Raw genomic sequence first — 27,672 nt, 5'->3', positions numbered from 1 at the left:
GTTCTTCAAATACATACTTCTCATTCTCTTAGCTTAATTTGGTTCGAAACAAACAGTCTAGATGAAATCTTTAACATAACTAAGACGTACATAGCCTTGCTAACATATTCTCATTTGTTCCCTAAATCTTAATCATGGTTAGGTCTATAATAGGGTTGAATGCCTAATAATGCAGTTGAATGAATTATATATAGATATAGGTAATTATTGTTATATGTATATAAACAATATATAAAAATTATTTGAAATTATTAAATTTTAAATAATCTTCTAAAGGAAAAGTAGTTTTATATCGAAACAATAACATATAATACGCAAGTCTTATTAAGTATTGTTCGATTAAATTTAAAATTGAAAATATAAATAATTAATTAGTACATTATTAGCATTTAAACAGATATGAAATATATTGAAATTAAACATATAATAACTTAATAAAGATTTAATGAGATAATTTAAAATTTTAAAAAATTAGTTAAACGTTTTAAAAATATTTTCAAATTTAATTACTATCTAAATTTACCGAAAAATAATGTAATATATTATTTTTAACTTGTTTCATTAAATTAAATTTAGTTTATGTCTAGCTTTTAACAACTTATAAATTTATTTTTTATGTACAAACATTTTACGATGCTTTCAGAGTATTCAATTTCTCCTTAACGGATAATTTGATTTATTTTCTATAAGATACTTATTTATTTTTAATTTTTCTCAATATTTATTTTATTTTTTTTTTGAAAATAAAGTGGAATCGAATTCCATAAAATATTATGACAACTTTTACATACATCGCATGAGTAAAGGTGAATTGCTCCTCGAGAATGAGTATCTTTAATGGTAACTAACACGCGTTTAAATGATTTGCGCCAAGCACCACACCTGCTGCCATATAACCTACACCGCTGTGATGATTGCTACCCTGCTGATGTTGCTGCTGTTGCTGCTGTGGATGCTGTTGCTGGTTCTGATGCTGGTTGTGCTGGCTGTGCTGATGGTGCTGATGATGCGCATGATGATTGTGGTTATTTGCAGTCGTTGTCACGCTTACAACATCATTCGATGGCGCAATTGCGGTAGATGAGGTTAAATTTACCGCACCATTGCCGCCGGTTATCATAGTGCCATTGCCATTACCATTTCCAGTATTTCCAACATTGCCACCGACAACAGCCGTACTCACACTCGCACTCACACCCAATCCAATGCTACCAACACCACCAACACCAGTAACACCGCCATCAACAGTCTTCACGGCCACTACACCGATTGGTGTCGTAGCTGCTGTTGTACTTGTGCTCAAACTAGTGCCGCTAATGTGTGCACTAATACCACTCGGTACACTTGACATTACAGTACCAGAACGTACCAGCTCCTCGTTGGGTATGGAGAAGTGACGATATGAGATAAATTCGGGTGGCATAGCTGCTTGCCGCTTGGCATTCTCTATGCGCTGCTTCTTCAACTTAACATAGCTAAGCACCGATATCATTACGATAAATACTATGATGCCCAGACAACAGCCCACTATGAGTCCTAGGCGGCGCGTTAATATCGAATGTATGAAGCCATTGCTTGAAAGGCCGTTTTCGTCGGTGATTAAACTTGGCGTCGAGTCGAGTGTTTGTACGTCGGTGCAAGTGGAAATGTGTGAATTTTTTAACACTTCCTGCAATGCATTGTCGGTCATAACTGTGTTCTCGATTAGTGCCTGTTGTTGTTGTGGTTGAGCTTGCGTGTGCTGATTCAGAAAGTCTATATGGTCGCCCATGTTATCGGCGTACATTTGCTGATATGCATGATGCTGCTGATACGGATGTTGCAATTGATGGGATTGATATTGCTGTTGCTGTTGCTGCTGCTGCTGTTGTTGTTGTTGGTGTTGGTAAAAAAGCTGATTGGTACCACCAGCTTCATCGCGCAGCATTAGGAATGAGTCGTTAAAATGTATTCTTTGAAGTGCGTTTGCCACAGGCTCGGAAAGCCAATTACCGGTGCCAATAACGCAAATATGATACCGTGTATTCGCGTTAAGTTTTGTTAGTTTTGCTGAGTGTGCCGTGCCGTTCAAACGTTTGCCTCGTATCTGAAAAATAGATTTAAAAATTTTTGTGATTTCTAGCTATGAAATGTAATCAAAATTTAATTTAGTGGTGACCTCAATTTCAGGTTTCGAATTTAATTAACGTAAAATTCGAGTGTTAAGGAAAGGATAGAATGTTCATTGCCAGAACTTTTGACTGTTAACCGCAGGAAGCAATTAAAATATGATATTTCGTTCAAATGGTTTCTAGTGAAGAGCACAATTTCTGAGTTAAGTAACGATGAAGTTACGTTATTGGAGTATTAGTCGGAATTAATAACAAAAGGATTTAAATTGGATCACTTGTAAAAGGATTACAATAAGATTTGAACGAGGTGTAGTATTAAATACATTTCTAACAGGAATTGTTGTCATAGGTTAGAGTGGTCAGATATTTACATAAATGACCATATACCTACATATAATGGTGTATGTGGACTTATGTGTTATATATTTATATTATAAATATTTTTAGAATTGTTGTCATAGGCCGGAATAGAGTAGTTATTATAAATTTTTATGTCGGAAGGAAAGTAATATATTTTTAAGCAGGAACTATTGTTATAGGTCTAAGTGGTTACATGTCTACATATATGGCAGTATATACCGCTGTATATATGTCTAATTTGTTATATATTTTTATAACACATTTATAAAAGACGGTTTTGAGGAAAGGAAATATACATTCTCAAACTTGAATCCTAGTCATGCTTTAGAGTGGTTGCATATTATGCTGTATATATGTCGTGTTTGTTATATATTTTTATGATTCCTTTATGATTCGATTTTGAGGAACGAAAATATGCATTGCTTAACAGGAATTGTTGTTATAATTCAAAGTGATCACATCTTTATGCAAATGATTATATATAATGCTCTATATATGACTTATTTGTTATATATTATTATGGCATTTTTTAAGATTGGTTCGAGGAATACATTTTTTAACAGGAATTATTGTTATAGGTATGGGAATGTTATAAGTGTTATGTATATGGGAGTACATAACAGTTTATATAAGACTTAATTGTTATCTGTTTTTAAACTATTTTTCTAAAAGACGGTTAAGAGAATAGGAAAAATATATTACTTTATTGGAGTTGTCATAATTTAGACTGGTAATTTGTCCATATGAATGAACATACATAATACTGTATATGGGATATATGTGTTATATATTTTTATGATTCCTTGCTAAAAACCGGTTTTGGGGAAAGAAAAATATATATTGGCTAATAGAATTTGTTGTTATAGTTAAGTGTGGTCATATTCTTACACGAATTATCATATATAATGCTGTATATATGACTTATTTGCTGTATTTTTTTGAAGAATGCATGTGCAAAGCTGTTTTGAAGAAGGAATAAAATGGATATTTCAGCAGGATTTATTGCTATAGATTGGAATGGTCATAAGTCTATTCAAGTCACCTTTTACATTATTATTTACATATCACTTATTTGCTGTATTTTTCTCTTGAATGGGTTTGAAGTATGATTAAAAACATTTTTTTGTTCCGATTAGTTAGAGAGTGCATGTAATGATGACATTTGTATATGTAAATGATATATGTGCTTATATTATATATATATAAATAGAATTGTGTACTGTGTTTCAATTTAACTATTAAGTAAGATCTTTTATGATTTCATCTAATGAATTTGCATTTCATTTAAAATTTTTATATACATAAAAATTATAGTATTTAAAGAATTGTTCGATTAACTCGATAACGTTAATAACAATTTTTATATCATCTTAATCTCTACATCAACTTGGTAATCTTTGTTTCTCAATTACTAGTACTTATTGAACTCATTATCTGGACAATTAATTAGCTATTGAATTACAGCAAATTCAGTTGAGTTGACAACAAAATTACTGACGCTTTCGCATAATTTTCAATTAAATTTTTTCATTTATCTGTTTTTCATTTACTGCTAGTGCCTTATAGGGGACTTACCTCATCAATATCCATGCCGCCATCTGTTGTTGAATGGTAAACGATTTCGTAACCATTTAATCCTAAATGTTCGCGACTCTGCCATGAAACGACAACTGAGTATGGTTGTATATCCTGTATGGCAATTTTTGGTATTAATGGCGCATCACAAAACTGTTTTGGTTCCATTTTAGCGAATATCTTGCCACGCAGCTCCGCCGGAAGTTCGCACCTGAGGTAATTAATATTATCACCCGTTGCGGACCATTTTCGATGATCACGTAACCATTCCCACAGTTTCTGTGCATCACAGCTGCAATGCAGTGGATTTTCTGTTATTTCGCAGTTATTGTTTTGTAGTTGCAGTTTTCGTAATTGTTGTTTTTGTAGTTCATTTTGTTGGTTTAGTAGTTAAATTTGTTACCGTTTCAGATGTTTTGTCATGGAGTTTTGGAGGTTTGACGTTGCCGTGTCGTTGCCGTGTCGTTGCCGTTCCCGTTGCCGGTAGTCAATGGTTGATGTTGGTTAGTTAAATGTTGATATTTCGTCGAGAATTGTAGAATTCGTTTTTGGTGAGCAATCATTTTTTTTGGTCGTTTTGTTGTTGTTGTTGTTTTTTACAAGGATTTGCGCAGTGACAATAATAGCAATGCAGCACATGAAAGTAAAGTACAGTAAAATTTTATTAATATTTACTATTATGTACCTTCAGGTGTGTCATCACCACGGTACTTTGTATTTAGAAATTTTGTAAATTGCACCCAAATGCAGTATAACCAATTTTATCTATTTTGTTTCAGTAATAAACACACAAAAATATATAAAGTAAAATATTTTAAATCCTTTTAAAAATATACAAACTGGTATATATAGTTGTAATTTTTATAAAATGTTAATCTCAGAATTTTAAAAAATAATTCAAATTTTTGGATTCTAATTTTTGGACTCAATATTACTAATTAATATCTGCATATTATTAAATAACACACATAATATACATATTTTAATGGTATACCATATTTTTAGGCTATACTACTACTATACTCACTGCTACTTTACTACTCATAACTTGACTGCTTGACCGAAACCATTAAGAAAACTGACACTGACTAGAATCGGTTAATAGAAAACGAGTTGTACTTTGTTATGATAATGCTTTACGGAACTACTTAGCGAAACTGGGTTGGAAAGTTTTAGTACATGCACCATAGAGCTTGGAACTTGTTCTATATGACTACTATTTGTTTACGTCTTTGCAAAACTTTTCACATGATAAAAAATTGGTCTACCGAAAATCACTTGGCCAAGACTTTTGCCGATAATTCATACATATTCTACACGGATGTAGTTATAAAGGTACTCGAAAAATGGGATAAAAGATTATAAACACAATACATTTTTGTTCAAAATATGCCACAAACCGAGGAACACTTTTATAGCACCCAGTAAAACTGTTAATAATTGTTATACTGAGCCTTTGTATATTTTAAGTAAATACCGAAATATGACTGCATAATGTATCATCCCCGGTAAAACAAGCCTATATAAAAAGGCGAATAAAATCTAGTGGGTACCACCCGATACTGTTTTAAGTAAAAATGGTAGTGGGTGAGCTTTACTTGCGGCACCCGATCTGACGTGTAAATCTAGGGCGTAGATTAAGGTCCACACCTTTGACTGTCTTAAACAATTCAGGGTGATTTTCTTAAAAGGAGTATTGTAGTGGTTGTTCATAAAACTTAAAGTTATGCGAGCGAATGTAATGACTGAATTCATTACTTTAATTGGATGAATAGTTGTATTTACAAACATAGTGCTGTGCCCCAAAAAGTTGCAGAAAGATCTAAAGTCATAGATCTTGCTCCCATCAAAGAAGTAACCTATATCCAAAAAAAATATTTCAATTGGTACCAGTGTAATTTATTGAATTTATACTAGTGACGTTTATCTTTGCATTATATTGATAAGCTATATAAGGCGGGTTATAACGTTACGAAACTATGGTCTCTGCATAGTTTACCAATATTTATTTAGATTGTCTAAGAAGTGAAAGAAAAAAAGAAAACTAAATGATTAATTTGCATCATATACGCTAATATATATTATGGATATATCACTGAACACAGTCCATGCACGTCTTTATATGGATTCTAAAGCTTATTAAAATTAATTGCTTCTTATCAAGTTATATTGGACATTTTGCAAGAAAGTTGGTTTAAAAAAATAATGGTTCAAGTAAATTTTGAAACGTGCTAACCAAATTTAAGCTTCGGCTTATATAAATCCTATATCCAGTATACTATATCTCTATAGAAGATATCCTATATCTTTTATGCTATATCTTTTATCCTATATCTCTATAGTAATCTCAACAAGTAACTTAATAATGTATTGAAAAATTGCATTGAATATTTTTTTCTTCTTGTCAATGTGTGTTCAGTATGAGCAAACAAGATAATAGAGAATTTTTGCTGCATAAAGTGCATTCTCAATCAAGTCTGAATAATAATTCCATATCCCATAACATGAATTTACTCGATACCTGACATATTTCCAAGAAAATATTTCTCACAATATTGAAAATATACATTTAAATAACGAGAAACATTTTTACGTGCAGCTTACCTTCCAATTTTAGGGTTTTTATATTCGTTTCCAATGGTTTCAGTGCATCAATGGGTATCAATTCGAAATAGTTTTTGCGCAAGTCGAGCACATCCAATTTTCTGAGGTATCGAAACGCGTCTGTCGAAAGCACAGTCATGCGATTTCCCATCAAATAAAGCTGCACCAAGCCGTGCAAATTGCGAAAAGTCTTTTTCGATATACGATCCAGTTGATTGAAGGATAAATCGCATGTTTGCAGCTGTGCTAAGTCCGCACTAAATTCCTCCAAGTCCTTCAAGCTGTTGTGCGAAATATTCAGCGTACGCAGCAAGGATAAGCCTTGCAAACGTTCCTTTGGCAGCAGCTCCAGTTCATTGACGCTTATGTCGAGGGTTAATAAGTTCGTGAGTGATTTAAAGGCGCCGGGTGAAATGCGTGTAATACGATTATTCACAAGGTGCAAATGTTGTAGCGCTTGAAATGCTTCAAAATCCTTTGAGGTGAGTATGGATAAATTCGTTTGACAAATATAGAGCTCCTTCAGATACGGGTAACGTTCTTCTTTAACAGTGTAAATTTTATTGATTGGATTTCCAGTTAGATTTAGCCAAGATAGGCGTGGTATTGAGACATCAGATAAAGCGGAACTCGGAATTTGCAGAAAGCGATTGCTAGACAAGTCAACGCGCTGCAAGTTAATTGAGTGACGCAAAAAATTAGCCGGTAGTGATAACAGCAAATTACCACTCAAGTCAACATTGTCCAGTTGTGTTAGATTCACTGCATTAAAACCGCTAAGTGAAGTGATTTTATTATCGTTCAAAAATAATTGTCGTAGATTGAGTGTTCCGCTAAGTTTAAAAAAGTCGATGACGCTCAGTTGATTTCGTGACAAATCTAAGATTTCCAGTGTACTCAAGTTATATAGAGGTATGTGTGGAAATTCGAATAGATTATTATGGCATAGACGAAGTTCCTTAAAAACGTTGAGGCCATTAAAAATATTGCGATTCATGACGGTTAAGTGATTGTGACAAAGGTCAATTTTGACTAAATTCGTATTTTTTGTGAATAATTGGTCTGGTATTGTACCTACACTGCAGTTGGCCATGGTGAGGTGCTGTAGGGAACGTAATTTATCGAACATGCCAGCTATAATGCCACCTACACCCACGTTACTAAAATTATTGTGTGATAGCTGTAGGGTTCTTAAGCCAGGTACGTCTAATTTTTGTATATCGGCAGGGTTTAAGTAATTCTCTTCGAAATTTAACACATTCAAGTTCTGCAAGGACTTGAATGTATGCATCTCAATTTTACGCAATGAAGTGTTGCGCAAATTGAGATGTGTCAATGATAATTCATCCATAAAAACGTCCTTTGTGATTTGTACTAGAGGATTATTTGACAAATCTAAAACTCGCAAATTCTTCAGTTTGTTGAAAGCATAACCTTCAATAGCTTCTATATGATTATCGCACAAGGAAAGTTCTTCTAAGTTATGCAATGCAGAAAAATATTCCCGACGCACATGCTTAAGCCGATTATGGCTCAAATCTAAGAACTTGAGATTCTTCAACGTGCTAAAAGTATCTTTGTCAATATCACGTATGTGATTGTTGTCCAGATATAAACGACTTAACTCCTTAAGATCAACGAACATGGACTTCTCAATTTTTGTGAGTTTATTATCACGCAGCCACATAATCTGTATACGTAACTGATGGCGAAAGGTTTTTGTATGGATCTTGTGTATATAATTCGACTCGAATTGTATGGAGAGCAAAGAGGAGTTAACATTTTCATTTGGAAAGATGTCTTCCAACACAGTTAGTTGGTTGTCTTGCAAATTTATGTGCTGCATATTGGTTAGTGTATAAAACGCACCCGGCTCTATATCTTCGATGTTATTTTTTTGCACATGCAACTCCTGTAGAGCCGGCAATGGTTCGAATACACCTTTACGTATGCGACGTATGCGATTGTTGTGTAGGCGTACTTCACGCAAATACTCCAGTTTACGGAACATGCCAATTTCTAGATCCTGTATTTCATTGTTGTCTAATGACAGCGAGGACAGCTTTTGGCATTTGTCAAATAGTGTCACTGGCACTAAAGGGATGAAGTTAGCGCGCAGGTAGAGATGATCTAAATTGATGAGTGTGCTAAACACATTTGGATCAATATGTGCTATAGCGTTCGATTCTAAGTAAATGACATCGACATTGGTGGAATTGGTGAATGCATCTGCGGGCAACTCTAGAATGTTGTTTTCCGATAGAAATATTTCGCGCAATTGCGGTAAATTTGAGAATACACCGCTGATAGAATGTATATGATTGTGGCTCAAATCGACAGTTTGTAGACGTTTGTTCTTGTCGAATATTTTTGAGTCCAATGAAATAATACGATTGTGTGACATATCTAATGACATAAGTTCCTTGAGACTCTTAAAAGCATCTGGTTGTACTATTTCGATCTGGTTAGCATATAGAGAGAGAGTTTTAAGTAATGGAAATGCGCGAAAGCAATCATCAATAATTTCTGTAAATTGATTTGAGCTGAGACCGAGAAAAATAAGCGATGGTAAACGCAGGGTAGCTACCGCTGAGGCATTATTAGTTGTTAAGGTGATGTCACCATAAAATGTTGAGATTTTATTATTTGACAAACGTAATGTGCGCAGATGATCCAGTTTTCTCAAAGCCAGCAAAGGAAAAGTACGTAAGCTATTCTCAGACAAATCAATTTCTTGCATTGACTCCTCAAGACCCGCAAAACCATGCTCTGGAATAGCCTGTAGTCGATTGCCTTTCATATTGAGCTTGGATAGCCGTAGACCATAGAAACTATAGTTCTCTATCTTCGAGATTTCATTGTAGTCAAAGTCGAGCGCAGTTAATTTTTGCATGGAACTCAGCGCACGCGATGGTATCTGCAATAAGTCAGAAAACATTTACTCAGATTAATTATTAAGTTTTGTTTTATCTGAAAAAAATATGCAATGTATTTATTCAGTGTATTTTGGATCATAATTAAATAATAAATTTTTCAATCTGTTGGAAGCATTAAACAAACAGCATTCAATATTTATGTGCGCGGCAGTAACTTGCTTTTTTCGCGGCACAATTTGCCGCCATTGTTATTCAATTTATTGTGTATTTGTGTAGTTGTGTATTGTGTAATTGTGTATTGTGTATTTGTTTACTCTTATACTTTTTTACACTTCCACTGGTTTACTGTGCTGAACCCATGAACAACATTAACGGGGTTAACAAATATTTGCACAAGTGCATTCATAAATATTGCAATTTAATTCACGTAATGTTCTGCTGAGCATAGCGAGCTCTGAAAAGCCGTTTTTATTGTTATTCTGCGATTATTAAATGATGCACTGCAATTGATCTGACTTTCTGGAATGAATTAAAAATGCACTCCGATTTACCAACAACGCATCAACTGCATTAATAAATAATCATTTGAAGACACTCGGGCGATTTGTCCGTGCGCCCCGAGATACGGCGTATAGCGAATATTAAATATTTTATTTAAAACTGAATAAAACCAAACTCAGAGACTTTAACGAATTCATTAAATGCTATTCTGGATTTCGATTTAATTTAATTTGCTTGTTTTAATTGCTTTGAGTCAATTTGCTTCACTTTCAACAAACATAAATTGATTGTTTCAATCAAGCTCTTTTGCCATATCTATTAATTGATTAATTGATTGATTTAAATTGTCTTTGAAGTTAAACTTAAAATCTTTCAAATTTTAGCTTTAATATTTCTTTATTAAATATATTTTATTTTAATAGTGGGCACATATTTCCCAAGTTTTTGTTTGAAAGTTTTTATGGACCTTTACCACAGGACTCTTAATAAACTCAGTTGCATTTACATCTGCTACCATAATTAAGTCTCTTGTTTGGATTTCAATTTTTGCCTTTTTGATATTTATGACCTTATGCGAATATCTGACACTAAAAATCATGCCAATTCATACAACCAATATAACACAATGAGCTTAATTTCCATAGCATTTAAGCAAAAATAAATGCCTTTATTGATGTTTATATTGTATGGAGAAGTGGCATAAAATGTCAATTTGAATGGCTCAATTCGATTGCTAGTGAAAAAGAACTATTCCTTGAGATAAAAGACAGATAGTTTTTTCATTTTAAGCACACTAATATTCTTTAAGTTTACCTTACAGTGAGACTTTTTTAATATCTATCCATGGATAGCCATGGAGGTTTCCATGGTAAGGAATGTTTGTCTCAAAAGAAATCTAAAATGCATCAGGCATCATATTGTACTACTTTAAATTATAACTAGTAATAATTGGTTTTCATTTTCGGCACCTGATCAGGGATGTGTTTCTGACAACATGGCATCCAGGTATTTAATTCGATTATTTTGGACATTTGTTTTTCTCTGTGAGAGAATATAATAGTGGCTGCGATTAATACAAGTTACGTAGAAGGACTGCCAATGTCTCAATGTTATTTAACGTAACATTCTGTGTCTTCACGGTCTAATATTACGGTATTCAAAAACATGTGTCTTAATACAATCAACGTTCCATTGGAATTTCATTAGAAATTTCTACCGGTAGCAATGAAGAAATGCGTACAGGCATAACAGCCACCTTGGTTTAGCGTGCGGGCCATCTATACCTCTGCCACTTTTGGGTCGTAGCACCGGTGATGAAACGCAACTCTACACCGAGTAAATGATGCAATCTTCCCGCGTAAGATTGGTATCAACCACAGCCACTACGAGTCCAACTACAAGTGATCAGCACAGCCGAAGCTGCAGACACTGATCCCGCTAGTACCCGATTTAAACTTGCGGTCGTGTATCACAAGTGCAGACCTCACTTACTACCATGCAAACTTCTGTACATTGTCGGCGTGGTACATGGATTTAAATCGCCTTTTACGACAGGCATACCTTACTTAGCGAATATTCTAATCACTTCACCGAAGGGGGTGAAGTGATGTGGCGTTGCATTTTATTAAGAAAGTGCACTCGATACCAGTAAGGAAGAAATATATAAACATATAAGATTTTTTACTACCGGCGGAATTGATGATACATATTTAATCAACATATTATATTGATATGTGTGTTTTGAATACCCTGGTGTTACTTGCCTTGATAGTAGCTAACTACAGAAAAAAACTAGGACTGATATTCGATTACCTGAAGTTTGAGGCTGCAAACAAATAATATTTTAAGCACATATTTTTTTATGTCTATGGTGTTTGACGACATTTTTTAATCATTAATGACTTCAAATACCAGTGCAACCATTACATCAACACTTTAGATTAATATCTACTTAATCAGTTTTACTAAACTAACTTAAATCTTTGCAGTTCAGTTAATAAATAGCGTATTTAGTCAGAAATTAATACTCGTACTAGAACTCTTCCATTACGTCAAGCCCGATACATAGTGTTAAATTCAGCTATTTATTTGACAGCATTATTTTTCGTAACATATTCATTCATTTTCGTCGCTAATTCGATGTTATTTTATCACCGAGGGAGCGAAATTGCAACATCAATATTCGAACTATTTTGATTTGAAAGTCATTGTAGCTCGCGGCAAATTTAACACTAAAAAGGGTAGGAATTGGAGTTGGGAACTATCACGAAAAAGAGGAGCGACAAAAGAGGTAGTAAACTTAAATGTTAGCGATTAAGGGAAACGATACTGCAATTTAAACTAAAATGTACGGCAACATTTAATGCATTTACATAAATTACAATTTTTATGCAAATTGTCGCAAAAATACAAAACAAACCCGGGACCATCCGCGAAAACAAACGTGGCAACAGCACGTTACCCACTCGTCGGACAACGCCAGGACTGTGGTCCGCAGTACATCACGCCCAAATGCGAAACGTGCAGGTGAGAATTTTGCGTATCAGAAAAATAATATAATTTTCTGTTGTTGTTGGTGTTGTTGTTGCAAAAAGGACAAAATGAAAATATTAAAATAAAAGCGCAATCAAAATAAAATGGTTGAAGTAAAGGAGATTGAATGCACTTAACAGTGTACAACTTGCAAATTACGCGGTGTCACCAATGCTGCGCGGTAACGGAATATCCGTACAAGCGATTTACACCGATTCGATGCCCTGCCACTAAAATTTATGGCAATCGATTTAAATTTATTGTCGTGCGAAATGGCGTCAATTGAATAATGGCTGGATCGTTTGCTCTGCCAAAGGACATCGAAAGCTCCGAAAGTAGGTTGAAGCGGTCACAGAGAAAAAGTGGCACTTTTAAGCACACATAATGCATATTTTAGTGTTTCTTAGTACGGGCACCTAAGTGTTTCCGCTCAGTGGAAATTGTCAAGAAATAATTCTTTTCTTTCCAATAGCCTCGCCTTGCGCTCCTTAATCAAATAAATCAAAGTTGAGAATATTTTTTCTTAGAATATGAATAATTTTATTGATTGGAAATTTTTATGTATATTTTTACAATTTTTTATCATTATTACTTTTTATTGAATTTATGCCATGTAGTACGTTGTGAATGTAGAATCATCCTTTGGTGGTTATAAAATACCAGTGCTTATTTACGGCATTCACGTGCTTTTTCACCCAACTTCATGCCATGGCAACCCCGACGGCTCACGAGCATGAGTTCTAAAATTTAAAATAAATAAATTATTTAATAAAAGTTCCATAAATTTGAAGAGAACTTACGGTTACGGGAACCTCTCAAGCAATTAGCGCGTCTAGCTTGGCAATTGGTCATCAAACGACAATCGTTGGCTTTGCTCCAGTAACAGTTAACAGTCTTCTTCTCAGAACAAGGTAATCTGCAGCGTTTAGTACTTCTCTTCTTTCTTCCAGCACAGAGTCCGCTTCCATCTTTTTGAATGTTGCGACATCTGCTCTGGCTTGTTTTCTTGAGTGCTAAAATTTTAAGTAATTGATAGATTAATAAGTGATTACTTACGTCCTCAGTCTCTACTCACGTGGTTGACCAATAGACTTAAGTCTGCAGTTCTCTTCGCGGAACTTGCACTCCCGTAATCTGCGGCAACTATTCACAGTACCCCTCTCTCTTATACAAACCGAAGGGCTTGGTTTGTTACGACGACATTGGGGTCTGCATTGTGCATTAGCTGTGGCAATCACAACAAGGATTAAAGCTGCAGAAGGTTAAACATTTTTTATTAGTTGTATTTAAATCACTTTTAAATTAAATACTTACCGAATGCTAAAATGTATTTATTCATCTTAAAGTTTTTTTGGATTTTTTCGTTTCACCGCTATAATTAACGAGAGTTGAATGTGATATGGACTGTCTTCTTCGCTCGGTATTTATACTTAATTTTCGAAAACTCCACAACGTTTTGCTTTATCATGAAAACAATGACATGCTTTATAGTTATTATTGTATATTGTGAGGGAAAATGTGAAATATCTTAATTCTTCCCATCACAATTAAGACTTCCATGTGTGATTGAAAATTTAAATTCGATTTTTGACTGCTTTATTTGCACTCGAATAAATAGCAGAAAATTTTTATTCTTCATTGTTCTCAGGAAGAAAAAGACGCGGTTAAGTAAATACAATTCTGTTTTAAATTCGTGTTGTGATTGTTGTATTAATTACACATTAACATAATTTCAATTTTATTCTTAATATTTACTTAATAAACTTTTTTGTACTTAACAATTATTTACTGTTTACCTTCACTCTTTACCAGAGTAAAGAATTTCATATTGTAACCTATTGCTTTAAGCATTTTTTATATAATAATATATAATAATTTCCAGCTTTAAGCCTCGATATCTGGAGTCTTAAACTTCATTGCTATAGAGCGTACTGAAAAATGTTGCTTAGAATAAACGACTTCACATAAATCCTCTGGCAAATCGGGGTGTCTCAGAACAGGTATTACGTGCATTTAGGTGGGTATGAAAGTTGAAAAAATTGTCGACCTATATCAACACTATTGGCCATTAAGTTTTAGATAGAAATGTCGATTATAATGCGTTTCCACGTTTTGAGAACTATATAGATTTCTTTAAAAATTTTGGTAACCGATGCATCATGATGTAGGAATAAGCTGATAACTCATTGTCGTAATAACTCATCGTGAAAAAAGGCATCTTCTGTCGATGGTTATGGATTACATTATATGTTATGCTGCTTCTATATGGGTAGTATCAACAACATACCCGAAACGACTGGTAGCACAGAAACACAGGTGCCGTACATTGCTGGTTGCCTTTGCTTAACAGTATCCGATGATGCAATCTGTGGCATTGCAGGAAAGTTTCCAGAGGCATTACATGCAAAAGAGGTAAGCCGCCTTTATACCATTTAAAGCGTGACAACGATGACAGATCAAAAATCTGTCGAACACTTGTATTTGCTTAGAAAATATCAGTAAATTTAGAAATAGTCGTCCATGCAGCGCTGAAACTATGCACTCAATCTCAACATTAAAAAGTAGGGTGACTAAACGTGTGGTGAATTGTACTTCTATTTGACCCCAAAACTGAGTAATCACTGATAGTTTCCAGAATCCGTTTTCACCATTTTCAGTTGGCAGATATTCTGTTCTGTCCAAACTATTAAAAAGTTGCTAAAAGCGAAGAACATGTGGTCTTTCATTGACTACATGTTCGATTTAAAGAAGAGCGCGAACGAAAGGAAAATGAAAATGAAAAAGAACAGTTGAAGAGAGTGTAATATAACAGCATGGATGACAGATGAGGACACACAGGTGAATAATGCATCGATCACATATAATCACATCAGTTTCTTCAAGTTTTTTAGCAGTTATTTCCAAATTATATTAATTGTATTAATCACAATCTTCTCATTATATATGGAATGAACTAAGTACAAAACCATAATTTATATATAAAACTTTCACAGTTTTATTGCGGTCACCTATTGTAAAAAAAATTCATATCGTGAAATAATAAATCATACATGATACCAGTATCTATATCTATGATATAGATAATGGTAGATACCAGTTGCACTACATCTCGCAAAAGATACTGCTCATTTAGGATCATAGTTGATAGGTGATATTAGGAGATATTTCAATTAGAGCAAACTTAGGATCGAAGACTGTGGTTCAACGAATCTTAGACGCACGTTATCTAGTGAAATAGAGTTAGGTACTGACACGACAACCATATTGTCGTTTTAATAAAACAAGCAATGTTTTTAGTAATAGTTTTATTCCACTGATATCTCTTCTTGTGAAAGAAGAGGAACCGAAAGTCTATATATGCGTTTTAAATAAAGCTTTTGACTGATATAATTCTTCTTCTTAATAATGTACCATCGGTGATGCAGTCAGATTATTTAGGGAAGAGCGATTGAGTCTAGTTAGTTATTGTTGCAATATTCTTTGTTATTCATGAGAAGTAGATCTCTTAGCTGTTGAGCAGTTAGGAGATCTCAGGTCCTTATTGACAATTTTAAACAGCTTTTGACATTAATATAAAGGAGTACGGAAATTTCAAATTTTCTTTTAAATTTTTTAAATACTTTGTAGCTAAAGTTTAGGGCAAAGAAGAAATCATAAGCTTTTTCTCTTACAAATGCTATCGAATGCATTACTTTACCAAGTAGATATTATTTTGATGTGTTTAAATGTATTTAAATATTCTATATTTCCTTGTCTACCCACGAAACAATTAAAACCGAATAATTGTAATTTTAAAAAAATTTAGTTTTATTTAAAATAAGTTTCTTATAATATAAATATTGCCTTGTCAATGTTAACACTTTGTGGCAAGGGCCTGGAGCAGCGCATAACTTTATCGTTAACTTTCATGCCACGACAACTTCCCTTGTCAGCTCGACGCCATACTGAAGTAAAAAAAAAAAAACAAATATTCAAGAAATTAAATAAAAAAGAAACTAATTTTTACACTGGATTCTAAAATAAACTTACATCCTCTTGGCCGCGAGCGACAGTTCATGTTTTGGAGTTCGCAAGTGTTAGCAACCAGTCGGCACCATCTGCGGTTTGTGCTTCTGACACACAATGACTGGCTAGCTGGGCGAGGACATTTTCTAATGACACACACTGGTGGAGGCATGCGTCTGCAACGAGCTACGCGACCCACTCGAATATTTCTGCATTGTGCTACGGCCGTTCCCCTCCAACCTTGGATCCAGTTTGTATGAGAAAATGTTAATTTTTTTTTGCATAATGAAGAGATTTGATTTTGCTTTTACTTACGATTTCTTCGTGCTGGAATTTTGCAGTTGGTCCTATCGTATTCACATACATTTCTGAATCTACGACACATGCCACGACGATTGCGCCCACAAACATTTCGACTACGTCGTGTACAATTTTTACGTGGCCTACAAATTCTGGTAGTTGTTGATGGAACTGTCACACGTGCTGTAGTTCTTGAACGTGTAGGCTTAGTAACTCTTGTAGGCCTGGTACGTCTCGTTGGCTTGGTAACTCTTGTAGGCCTGGTAGCTCTCGTTGGTTTAGTTGCCCGTGTCGGCCTGGTGACTCGTGTAGGCTTTGTAACTCTTGTAGGCCGGGTACGTCTCGTTGGCTTGGTAACTCTTGTAGGCCTGGTAGCTCTTGTTGGTTTAGTTACTCGTGTCGGCCTGGTCGCCCGTGTAGGCTTAGTAACTCTTGTAGGCCGGGTACGTCTCGTTGGCTTGGTAACTCTTGTAGGCCTAGTAGCTCGCGTTGGTTTAGTGGGCCTTGTACGAGCTGTTGTCGTTCTTCTTCTACGTGTTGTAGTAGTTGTAGCTCTAACTGTTGTAGATTCAGGTGCATCTGTTAACGGTTCTGGTTCCTCTGTTGTTACTGCTGTTGTTGTTGTTGTATTATTTTGTGCTTTGGTTAAACTATTTGCATAAGCAAATATTAATAGAGCAACTGTAATGGAAATCATGCACCATAAGAAAAATGTTTCTTTTAATTACTTTGACTTACCAAATACCAAGTGTATGGTCCTGCACATTTTTTCGGTTTATCTGTTATGCTTGAGTGATATCTTATGCTAATTAACTGACAGTATTTATACTAGCATTCTACCAGCTCTACTCATAACTCACTTTTGTTGAAAACATTCTGCATATTCACTACCAAATCCAACTGTTTCTGGCAACTTCCGCATTTTCAGTAGTAAATGACTTCATTTTTGTCAGTTTCTTGCCACTTGAAGACAGACAAATTAATTGTTGTAATTTTGTTTACTGGAGAAGTTGTTTAATTGCTCACATTTATAAACATTATTGTTATTATTTCTTGTGTGTTCTCTGCTTAATAAAATATTTTTCATGAAAATTTGTTAATGATTTTTTAGTAATTAAAATTGTTTCGTTGGTAACGCTTTGAAAGCAGAAACCCTTTCTGTTCAAAGAGCCAAAAAATTACATGTAATCCGACATGAAATATAAAGCAACAAAAAAACGCTTACAATTTAGTGTCTTTTTATTCGGAATTAATTTTTTGGGACTTTATAATTCTGATATTTCTCATTTTTAACGGTTATTAACTTTGGCAATGAGTTTCTGTCTTGAGCTCTTCGCGTACGCCTCCTTGCGGTTCTCCTAGGTTTTATGAATTATTTGAATTTGTCTTGAGCGGCGGTGCTACGCGGCGTATACGTAACCTCATAACCCAAAACAATTCAGCGAAGGAAATGAACTGGAAATTCGCGTAATTGGACTTGATTTAGTGTTTCTTCACGCGCCATTTTATTGCTTCGTAGACATGTGTTTTCCTTTATTATTATTTTTATTCATTCCTTATATTATTTTATTTTATTTCATTTTATTTTATTTCATTTTGGTTTGGTTTGGTTTGGTTTGATCTGGGAGCACATTTCAAAGCCGCGACGCAGCGAGGAGTTTGGAGAAAATTATTTTATTGAGTGCAATTGTTTTTTTTTTTTCTTGGGTACGAAATTTAGGAATTTTTCTTCCCTTCGGTTCACTTTCTCCTACTCGGAATGTCTTTGTTCTTTGCGCTCGTAAGGGAATCTTTTGATTTTTATTTATGTGTTTTTGTTGTAAAATTGTTGAAAGTTAATGGCTTAGAAAGCAATTTTTAGCTGTTTTCGCTTTTGTTTTATGTACTTGTGGAACTTAATTAGCTTATATTTGGATGCTTTATTGCTGCAAAACAGATTTCTGGAATTTATGCCTTTCACTGAACCCTAACGAGTTTAGCTTTTATTTAAGAGGCAAAAAAATAGAGCTTTTTTTTAATACGTATATCTATTTATCTAATCCTCAAGGTTTGTAGAAAATAAATTTATAAAAATAATGTGATATTTTACAAAATATATGATAAAAATGCTTATATATGTTTTTAATATACCTTCTGTTCAAAAAGTATCCGGATTTTGTAATTTGTTAACTACTCCGTAAGTAATAGACCTATTTCAAAAATTTTTTCTTTGTTATGTTCGTATACCCTTTCTTGACATATGGTAGAAAGTTGAGCGCCATCTGTCAATTAGTTTGTTTACAGCAGCTGTTAATATGAGAGTACCTCAAGTGCTTTTAGCGATTTTTACTATGGAAAATTCTTGTTGTAGGCGATTTTTTGACCAAACGCGTCATCACTGTCATCGCTCAGGCACCATATTCGCCAGATCTGGATCCGTGCGATTTTTTCCGGTTCCCGAAACTCAAATTGCCCCTTCGAAGTAAGCGTTTTGAGTCGATTGAATCGGTTTGCTAAAGGAACTAAAGGCCATACCTTCACGAGAATACGTAAAGTGTATGGAAAATTGGTTTAAACGTTGGCATATGTGTATCGCTTCAGAAGGAGCAGATTTTGAAGAAGATAAAATAAATTTGCAATAAAATTTAAATTTGTATGTTTTATTTACAAAATCCGAATACTTTTTGAGCAGCAGGTGTACCTATTAAAATCCAATGCATTATATATTAATTATGCTAAATGGCTTGATCAATTAAAGGCCTGTGGGAACACCAGGTGCTATTAAGATCATTTATTTTATCATTTACATATATTTTTAATCTTATTAAAACCCACATTTTTAAGTATCTCGTATACGATCTTCAGCCACTTTTTAAAATAAATGGCATATACCCATTCTTTTGTAGCTAAAATCAATAGAATTATCCAATTAAACTGACTCTCTTATTAAAACTTAAATTTTGTTTTTTTTTTGTTTTAAATAGAAGTGAACAATGAAATTTTTACTTTTTATTAATTGAATTTTTGGTTGCTTCAAATATTGGAATAAAATTCAATTTGACAGAAACAAATTTTCTGGTGTTTACTACCAATCAAACATAAAAAAAAACCATAGCTATTGATACTACGACTCGGGAAGTATCGATGATTATGACGCCCTCAAAATTGTCTGGGGGAAACGAGTTACGCTAGCCTTTATTATATTATTGTTATTACAATAATATAATTTTAATTTTATAAATTATTATTAATGCTTATTATTTATGTTAAGTGTTTATATATATCTTATGTGTATATATATATCTTATATCTTATATATCTTATAGTTACAAATATTCGACAAATCGATTTTCATTACAGTCACCGAACAAGCAAATAAATGGTCTCCAAGATATTGAAGTCGCTATGCCTGGATAGGGTAATAAAACGTAATTAATGGATCCATTTTTTTTGTCGGAATAGGTGCCCATTGAAATATCAGTGCAATGGCCTTAAAACTCCAATAATCACACAAACTGCATATCTGCTGTAGCTCAAAATATTTTTCGTTTAATTTATGTTTACTCTAAGGCATAAGGTTCTAGCAACGTTTCATTCTTTACTCCACAAATCATTTGGCATTATAATAGTATATACCTATATGCTCGTAAAGTATTTACACATCGAAAATTGTACCATCGTATCGTTTTCGGAAATTTGGAATCAAATTGACTTCCTCAACTTATTGAGAAAGATTTGATCGTCCTTTCACTTTATCTACCTACCGATGTTTGTAGATTCTAACAAAAGTCAGTAAGATTCTCCGCTTACTTTGACAACCTTTTGGTTAGACTTTCATTTGGTTAGTCTTTAATTTCGTAATTTCGACTTTTAGCATTCAAAAACTGAATATCTTGATTCTCTATGAAATAATTAAAACAGCAGTCAATATATAGACGAAGTATAATATTAACTTCGAAAGTTGTGGATTGTAGATTGCGGCTACATATCATCTAAATGTTAGATAAATTTTAATGCTAATAGATATATTTGAAGTTCTAGCTTCATTAATGCAATAGCTAATTTTCTGCATAGGTTGAAGTTTTCTTTAAAATAAAATGGTTTTTATATACCTAAAGAAGTGAATACTTCTAAGAATAACCACCTTAATTAGGTTGAGTATATTCCTAACATATGTTGTGTCAGAATGAATATAGGAATTATTAAACTTCGAATCAGTTTCTATATAAGTCCATTTCTTTATGTTATACCAATATTTAACTTCCTATACAGATTTACTGTAAAATGTAGTATTTTTACTTAATTTTCATTATGTATTGTAGTCACTGAATATCTATCTTATTCAAATATTGTTACTTTACCAAAGTGACTGCTTCACTACGTAATTGAAATATTTAAGCTGCTTTTGCCTTCATTATTCCTCTATCAACATCTGCACTTTTGCATCATTGATTTGTATTTTATTTTAATATAATTAAGCACATTAAATAAATTTAAATTAGTAAATATTTACTTCGTCTGGATAGAAGAAAATCACGAATACACAAACGTTACGTTAATGATAAGCATACGCATCTGTTAAAAGTATTGAGTTGCTGCTAATTGAAGCTCATGTCAGATAGAAACACGCACGGATCCATACCGAGCAGTATCTTCACCATGTCAACAACTGTTTTGTGGAGCAACACAAACAGCACAAGCAACATATCCAACTGGAGCGATGTACTCCATTCGATAAGTGCACGTTTCACTTACACAACATGGGAACTGCATTCATTTCTTTTCTTGTAAATGAACGAGAACGGGGAAGAACGTAAGCTTAGTATGTGCCAAATTACGTAATCAAGTTACGTTTGTGTTACGTATGTTTACTTATCAATTCGGTTGCGTATATGTACATACCTGTGTTAATTTGCCATTAACAATGCTCAACGACTCCAACGTTGCACGTACGTTTTTCAGGCTGTTATCCTTGAGCGTTTCCAAATGCGAGTGCGAAAATTGCAAATGTTTCACATTGACACCAGGTTGAAAGACATCCTGTGAAAGCGACGTGACCGAACGATCAAAATCATAAATTGATAACGAATGTATTGGCCGTAATATGCGTTCCAATGTGGTACGCAATGACATGGCTGTGGTGCCAGGGCATTCCAAGAAGAGACCTTAAAATGTTTAAGAAAATATATTCGTTTAATAAGTTCATTGTGTAAGACAGTTTTTAGTAATAAAATGAAGAAGTAAAAAATCGGGTATATGAGTATGAGGACATCCATTTTTTGATTCTGAAAGTAGATCGGAATAAAACACATATACAACTGAAATTTTGATCCTATTTTAATATTGTGCCTTTAATTGGAGAGCCCTTTGAAAAAGTATTGACTCCAAGTCACATCTGCTGACTATATGCTATAGACTATATTGAACTGTGACTTTTTCTGGATGCAATGATATTCTAACAGTTAATTCTGCATTTTCACTACCCCTAATAAGCTACAGCTTTGTTCGTTGACAATTCTGTGGATACCATATAGCTTCTATATCCATTAAATTAATTAATGTTAAAAATATAAATAATTACATGGCTATGTGATCGGTATTCCTGTTTTCCGACACGTCTTCTTAATTCCTAAACAAGCACTGCCAATCAAATTTATAGACCAAATATCTAACAGTAATTTTTTGTGGATGCCATAATCTTTCCATAGCTAGATGTGGATATTACTGTTTCAGATGCAATAGCACTAATTGTAAGCAGTCTAATAGAAACCACATATCTTTTACATCAATATCTAAAGGTTCATGCTAAAAAAGACACACGGTTTCTAGCAAACCTTCTTTATTCCCAAAAAAGCATAACAATTTTAAATCTAGAGACCAAATATTAAATATATTGATTGGCCTATCATATCTCTTTAAAAACGCCTTACAATAGATTGACATTTTGTGGGAACAATCGTCCTTCGATAGTCGTTTTTGGGTTTCTACTGGTATAGATGCGACAGTTCCGATTGTTAAAACGCGGTACAGACTATCATTTTTGAGTGCCATTCAAGAGAGAAAATCTAAGAATGATGCTCAAAAATGATACTCTGCATCTTTGAATGACACGCAACCAATATTTTGGTGAGCACATCATTCAGCTTCTCGCCAACATGTCGTGAATGATAGTCTATCACTTAAAAACTTGCATTCGTCATTTAAGAAGATATTTTTGCGTAATTGCACTAATACACTTACAACGTGAGAAACACACCAACAGCGTGCGCAAACACCCTTTTCTTTCTTTTTGCTTGTATGACAACTCTTGAATGTGAGCATGTTCAAATTCGGTCGCTAGAATAAATTTGAGCAAGAGAGAGCGCAACTTGAATGACATTCAAAAATGCTAGTCTGCACTGCGCTTAGCGAAAACACCAAGCGAAAAATCTTCTCATGACTAGAAAAAAATTGATAGGATACCATTTTTATATTCTTAAAAGTTTTAATATGTTATAAATGTTCAGCGATTGTTAGGCGTGTCCTAAAGCAAAATGGAAGGCGTTTAACGAAACACATCATGTCTTAGATAACAAGTCTGTTCAGCATATGTTACTAAAATAGTCTTGTTAAATCAAGACCACCAGCTGTATAACCACCTCTCATAATTTACATATATTTCTTTTAAGACCAGTAAGGCTTACTGGTATTATTTTTTTTTTAATTTTTCTTAATTATATTTTGATGTCAATTTTCTAATATTTAGTAAAATTTTATTTTTAAATTGATGATTATGTTTACATGGAATATTTTTTCGTACTGCATTCAATACAATTCCAGTCAAAAACATATTTTTCCTTAGAAGTCACTAATCCAAAGGCACAGTAGTTGCTCATGTACTTGTAAATTTGTTTAAGGATATGACGCAAATTTCCTTGTTTATATGTTGATTGCGTTTAAATGTAAAATACGAGCACTTCGGTATTAATATGGAACCCGGAGACAAAGGCTCTCCATTAACAATGGTGCTTGTCTTTGACAATTTTCTTGAAATGGCCATATTCAGGAAGAGCAATTGTATTAAATTGGTCGTTGGCCAAATATGTCTGAACATAAAATTGTATTGCACAAATTGTTGTGTTTTTGTGTTGTTGTGCTGTTATGTTGTGTAATCTAAGGATTTAACATATTGTTTGCTTAAGCATGTCATTTACATATTTAATAATTGATCTGCTAAATCTTGTTGATTTTGTTGGAACACAAATTGAATGAAATCAAACTTTAATCTGTGCCAAGTGAGCGAAGCTGAGCATCTTTCAAATTATGCTAATTTGTTTAAGAGACCTTAAATGTGGGAAAACTAATAAGTTTAATATATGTTTATAAGAAAAAATTTTAATTAAGAAATACACAAGATTTAATGATAAAATTGGAATATTTAGGTTTTTTGCTGAAAATATTTTTACAAATTAAAACTTTGAGTTTAGGTCAAATGGTACCTTAAATCTTTTTCTTTTATCTAAGATATTAAAGTATTTAAAAGAATTTTTTTGCTCATATCAAATGACATATAAGGAGTGGTTCGTTCAAATTATCTTAACTAAATGATTCCAGATAGATCATTAAGAGGTGTTTTTTATGGCCTTTAGTTTCTAATTCTTTAAACAAATACTTAATCATTTATTACAATTTTATGCTATGTTAGTTTAAATTTCATGGGTTAGCTTATGTTAGGTAAAACCGACGGTCATAACGATCTACTCAGGCCCAAAGTGCAACTGCATAATAGTTTCCTGGAACTTAGCAGAACCTCTGCATGGCGATTCAAAGTCACTTTGTATCATTGACAAAGCCTAAAATAGCCCACTAAAGCAAGTCTATGGGAAGTTCTTGGAACTGGCTGAAGTCCTCTGAAAAGTAAGTTCATAGCCTAGTCAATATTGTTGCTCAATTTTTGATTAGTTTTTCGACTATGTAATTTATCTTAAAATTTAAATTGAATTTTGTTCTATTCGTTTTTCGTTTTTCAATGCTTTATTATCTCAAAATTATTTCACTTTAATAAAGTTTCCTTCTATCATGCACTATTTTCGAGTTATCATTTTTTAAAAGATACTACTGTTGTCTACTGGTTTTTTCAGCATTGCAAATATGTTTGGTTTTTGTTGAAAAATATCATTAGGCAACTAACTTCAAATAATACAATAATTCAAATAATACTATTGCTTGCAGACAAGCCAAAGAATCCATGCCGTTTCGATCAAAAGCCACAACTAGGGAGTTACTTATGCTAAACAGAAGTGGTATGCGACTTGTCACAGGATTCCTCACTGGGCACTGCGAACTTAAAAAGCATCTATCGAATCTAGGTATTACTAGAGACGATAGCTGCAGACTTTGTGTCAATGTGATAGTCTTGCCAGACTCAGACTTCGGTACTTATCCACTGCCAATCCGGATATAACGGAATTAGGCAACATCTCTCCAAAGGACATATTGACATTCTTAACTACTACTCGTCTATGGAACTGAAGTGGGTATGTCACAATAATCCTCAAAGGATGCAGTGACGCAGTGACAAGTTTCCAACCCTTTTTAAAAATCTAAATCTAACTTCAAATAATGAGTGGAGGAAAACGACACATGAAGGAAGAAAAATTTTTCGGAATGATAAACAGAGTAGCAGAAGATCGGGATAGATGGATGCAGATCGTGAGGATGGCCTTGGTTTACACTGAACTGTAGTGCCAAATAAGAAGAACATAAATAGTTCAATATAAAACATTCAGCTTATCTATTTTAATTAATATATACATTTCTAAAAAATTAAAAAGGAGGAGACATTATACTCAAGGAGAGTTTCTCATAAATGGAGCTGAGCAAACACCTATCTTTGTTTTTTTATATGGAACCCTGCTAACACAGTTTGAAACACCGGCAATCCTATGTTCGAAGGTATATATATATATTCATTAGTACAGTACACCTGTATACACATAAGTTGTTAATAGAATATATAGTTCTTTTTCTATAGCTATGGTGGTCTACTCCGTGTACATATTTCGCTTAGGCACAACTTTGATGGACTGGACGTTCGTTTTTTTTTTTGATTTGTTTTTAAGTTTTTTTCTCTATGGGGAAACTTTTAGCAGTGTAGCAACGAGGTTTAGCAGTTTAGCAAAGAGGTAAAGGTGGAAACTGGGGGTGATCTTACTTTCACTTTTAATATAAGAACTATATATAAAACTAAATAAGAAATCATGATGTAAATGTTATTATTTTTAAACAAGAATTTATTTTACTTCCATTTACTTTCATTAATTTTGTAAACTCATTTTTATTCGTATATCGAATTATGCCCCACTTACTAAGAAATCTTGACAACACCTATTTCCTCGCTTTCATTTTAATCCTTTTATAGACTCATATTTAATAAGTACCGATAATTATAAGCACTAAATCCAATATTTAACTACTGATACTAAAGTGTTTTCGTTTGCGAGATTACAGATAGATATAATGCAACAAAATGCAATAATCAATATAAATGAATGTATCTTCAATACATAATTTCGCTATAATAGATTCCCAAGGACTTTAACTACTCAAGAATATTTGAAAATTAAAACTGCAATTATTTTAATGGCTCTGTTGTATTGTGCACACCCATCCATCCTACCTAGAACGTCTATATTGATATGGAAAGAATGACTAGTATTCACAACTAGAGCTGTGGAAATTCTATAAAGTCAACATTTTCCTCCATTTTTATTTAACAGTTTGGAAAATTTAATAAATTTTCTTTGCCAATTTTTTTGTTTTTTTTTGCAACAACAAATTTCCAATTTAAAACAAAAACGAATTTATTATAGATACTCACACACACACACACACAAACAAATAAACTAAAAGTGATAGAAGTGAATAAAGAAAAATCTAACAATTCAATATTCGATGATTCGGCACAAAACCAACTCACCATCTTCAAATTTATAACATGGACACGCTGAATTCTCGTCAAAAGTGGGACACTCGATATTATTATTGCCGTCCGTGTTGGATGAGAAAACGCCTCCAATGCTGCTGCCACTGCCACTGCCGCTGCCACTATTCCCATTGTTATGGCCATTGTCGAGTGAACGTACGATGCGTATACGAGCCATGCCACTCCCACTTAACGCAACATCACCGCTGGTATCTACAGGCAACCTAACTGAATATCCTTTTGTCATATGACTTTCAAATGTTGCAGCAACTGCCTCAGTTATTAATGTTGTCGTTGCTGTTGCTGTTGCAGTTGATTTTGCTGTTGACGTTGTCGTTTCTATTGTCGTAGCTGTTGCCGTTGCCGTTGCCGTTGCCATTGCTAACTGTGGAAGGTGTGTGGGTCTTGAAGCGGATATTGTATACGTAGCCAACAGATTTGTTGGCGATGCTGCTGCTGTTGTTGTTGTTGTTGTGAATAATGTTGTTGCTGATGCTGTTTCTCGTATTGCTGGCGTTGCTGTATTATTTGATGTTGTCTGCATAAGGACCTGAGGTTCCGTGTTCGTTGCAGAGGGCAGTGACAGGCAAATGACAAACACAAAGCATGTGCGGATCCATTGTAGTTGCTGATGTCGTTGCTTTTGGTTTTGGCTTTTAAATTGTTGATGTTGTTCGCTTTGTTTTTGTTTCTGTTGCTGTTGTTCTTGGCGTTGGTGGTGTTGTTGTTTTTTATGCTGCAGCTTTTGATGTTGTCGGTTTTGTAAAGCATTTGTGCAATTTTGTTTATGCTTTGATTGCATGTGTTTTGTGAGTTTGATACTATATTCTTGTTGATGCTGCTGCTGTGCTTCTTCTTCTTCTTG

The 27,672-nt window shown here is 33.7% G+C and overlaps 3 protein-coding genes across 3 annotated transcripts; all 3 read right to left on the bottom strand.

The window, feature by feature from the left end:
* Positions 1-726: 726 nt before the first annotated feature.
* On the bottom strand, positions 727-27,672 carry LOC119669246. Its single transcript, XM_038079069.1, has 5 exons — positions 26,802-27,672; positions 21,746-22,008; positions 6,651-9,567; positions 4,047-4,357; positions 727-2,086 (listed from the first exon to the last, which is right to left on the bottom strand). Exons 1-5 carry the CDS (start codon positions 27,607-27,609, stop codon positions 845-847), a joined length of 5,541 nt encoding a protein of 1,846 aa, XP_037934997.1. The 5' UTR covers positions 27,610-27,672; the 3' UTR covers positions 727-844.
* Positions 13,111-13,955, bottom strand: LOC119669248. The gene is made up of 4 exons (XM_038079071.1): positions 13,874-13,955; positions 13,635-13,811; positions 13,360-13,572; positions 13,111-13,299 (listed from the first exon to the last, which is right to left on the bottom strand). The coding sequence occupies exons 1-4, from the start codon at positions 13,896-13,898 to the stop codon at positions 13,226-13,228; spliced, it is 489 nt and encodes a 162-aa protein (XP_037934999.1). The 5' UTR covers positions 13,899-13,955; the 3' UTR covers positions 13,111-13,225.
* On the bottom strand, positions 16,343-17,705 carry LOC119669247 (peptidyl-prolyl cis-trans isomerase CYP95-like). The gene is made up of 4 exons (XM_038079070.1): positions 17,603-17,705; positions 16,880-17,545; positions 16,589-16,804; positions 16,343-16,503 (listed from the first exon to the last, which is right to left on the bottom strand). Exons 1-4 carry the CDS (start codon positions 17,628-17,630, stop codon positions 16,385-16,387), a joined length of 1,029 nt encoding a protein of 342 aa, XP_037934998.1. The 5' UTR covers positions 17,631-17,705; the 3' UTR covers positions 16,343-16,384.

The sequence above is a fragment of the Teleopsis dalmanni genome, chromosome 1 (assembly GCF_002237135.1).
Source record: "Teleopsis dalmanni isolate 2A chromosome 1, ASM223713v2, whole genome shotgun sequence".
Taxonomy (NCBI): Eukaryota; Metazoa; Arthropoda; class Insecta; order Diptera; family Diopsidae; genus Teleopsis; species Teleopsis dalmanni.
This window is presented reverse-complemented; position numbering and strand designations above follow the sequence as displayed.

Bases quoted from the DNA above. Each gene is read 5' to 3' on its own strand.
- LOC119669246 (XM_038079069.1), bottom strand. From the start codon at position 27,609: ATGCAATCAAAGCATAAACAAAATTGCACAAATGCTTTACAAAACCGA. The intron at 4,358-6,650 runs GTAAGCTGCACG...GCGAAATAACAG, and splicing joins AAAAACCCTAAAATTGGAAG to AAAATCCACTGCATTGCAGC. The intron at 2,087-4,046 runs GTAAGTCCCCTA...TCTATTTTTCAG, and splicing joins GCGGCATGGATATTGATGAG to ATACGAGGCAAACGTTTGAA.
- LOC119669248 (XM_038079071.1), bottom strand. From the start codon at position 13,898: ATGAATAAATACATTTTAGCATTCG. The intron at 13,812-13,873 runs GTAAGTATTTAA...AACCTTCTGCAG, and splicing joins TAAATACATTTTAGCATTCG to CTTTAATCCTTGTTGTGATT. The intron at 13,573-13,634 runs GTGAGTAGAGAC...TTAAAATTTTAG, and splicing joins TAAGTCTATTGGTCAACCAC to CACTCAAGAAAACAAGCCAG.
- LOC119669247 (XM_038079070.1), bottom strand. From the start codon at position 17,630: ATGTGCAGGACCATACACTTGGTATTTG. The intron at 16,805-16,879 runs GTAAGTAAAAGC...ACTGGATCCAAG, and splicing joins AATTCCAGCACGAAGAAATC to GTTGGAGGGGAACGGCCGTA. The intron at 16,504-16,588 runs GTAAGTTTATTT...TTTTTACTTCAG, and splicing joins TCGCTCGCGGCCAAGAGGAT to TATGGCGTCGAGCTGACAAG.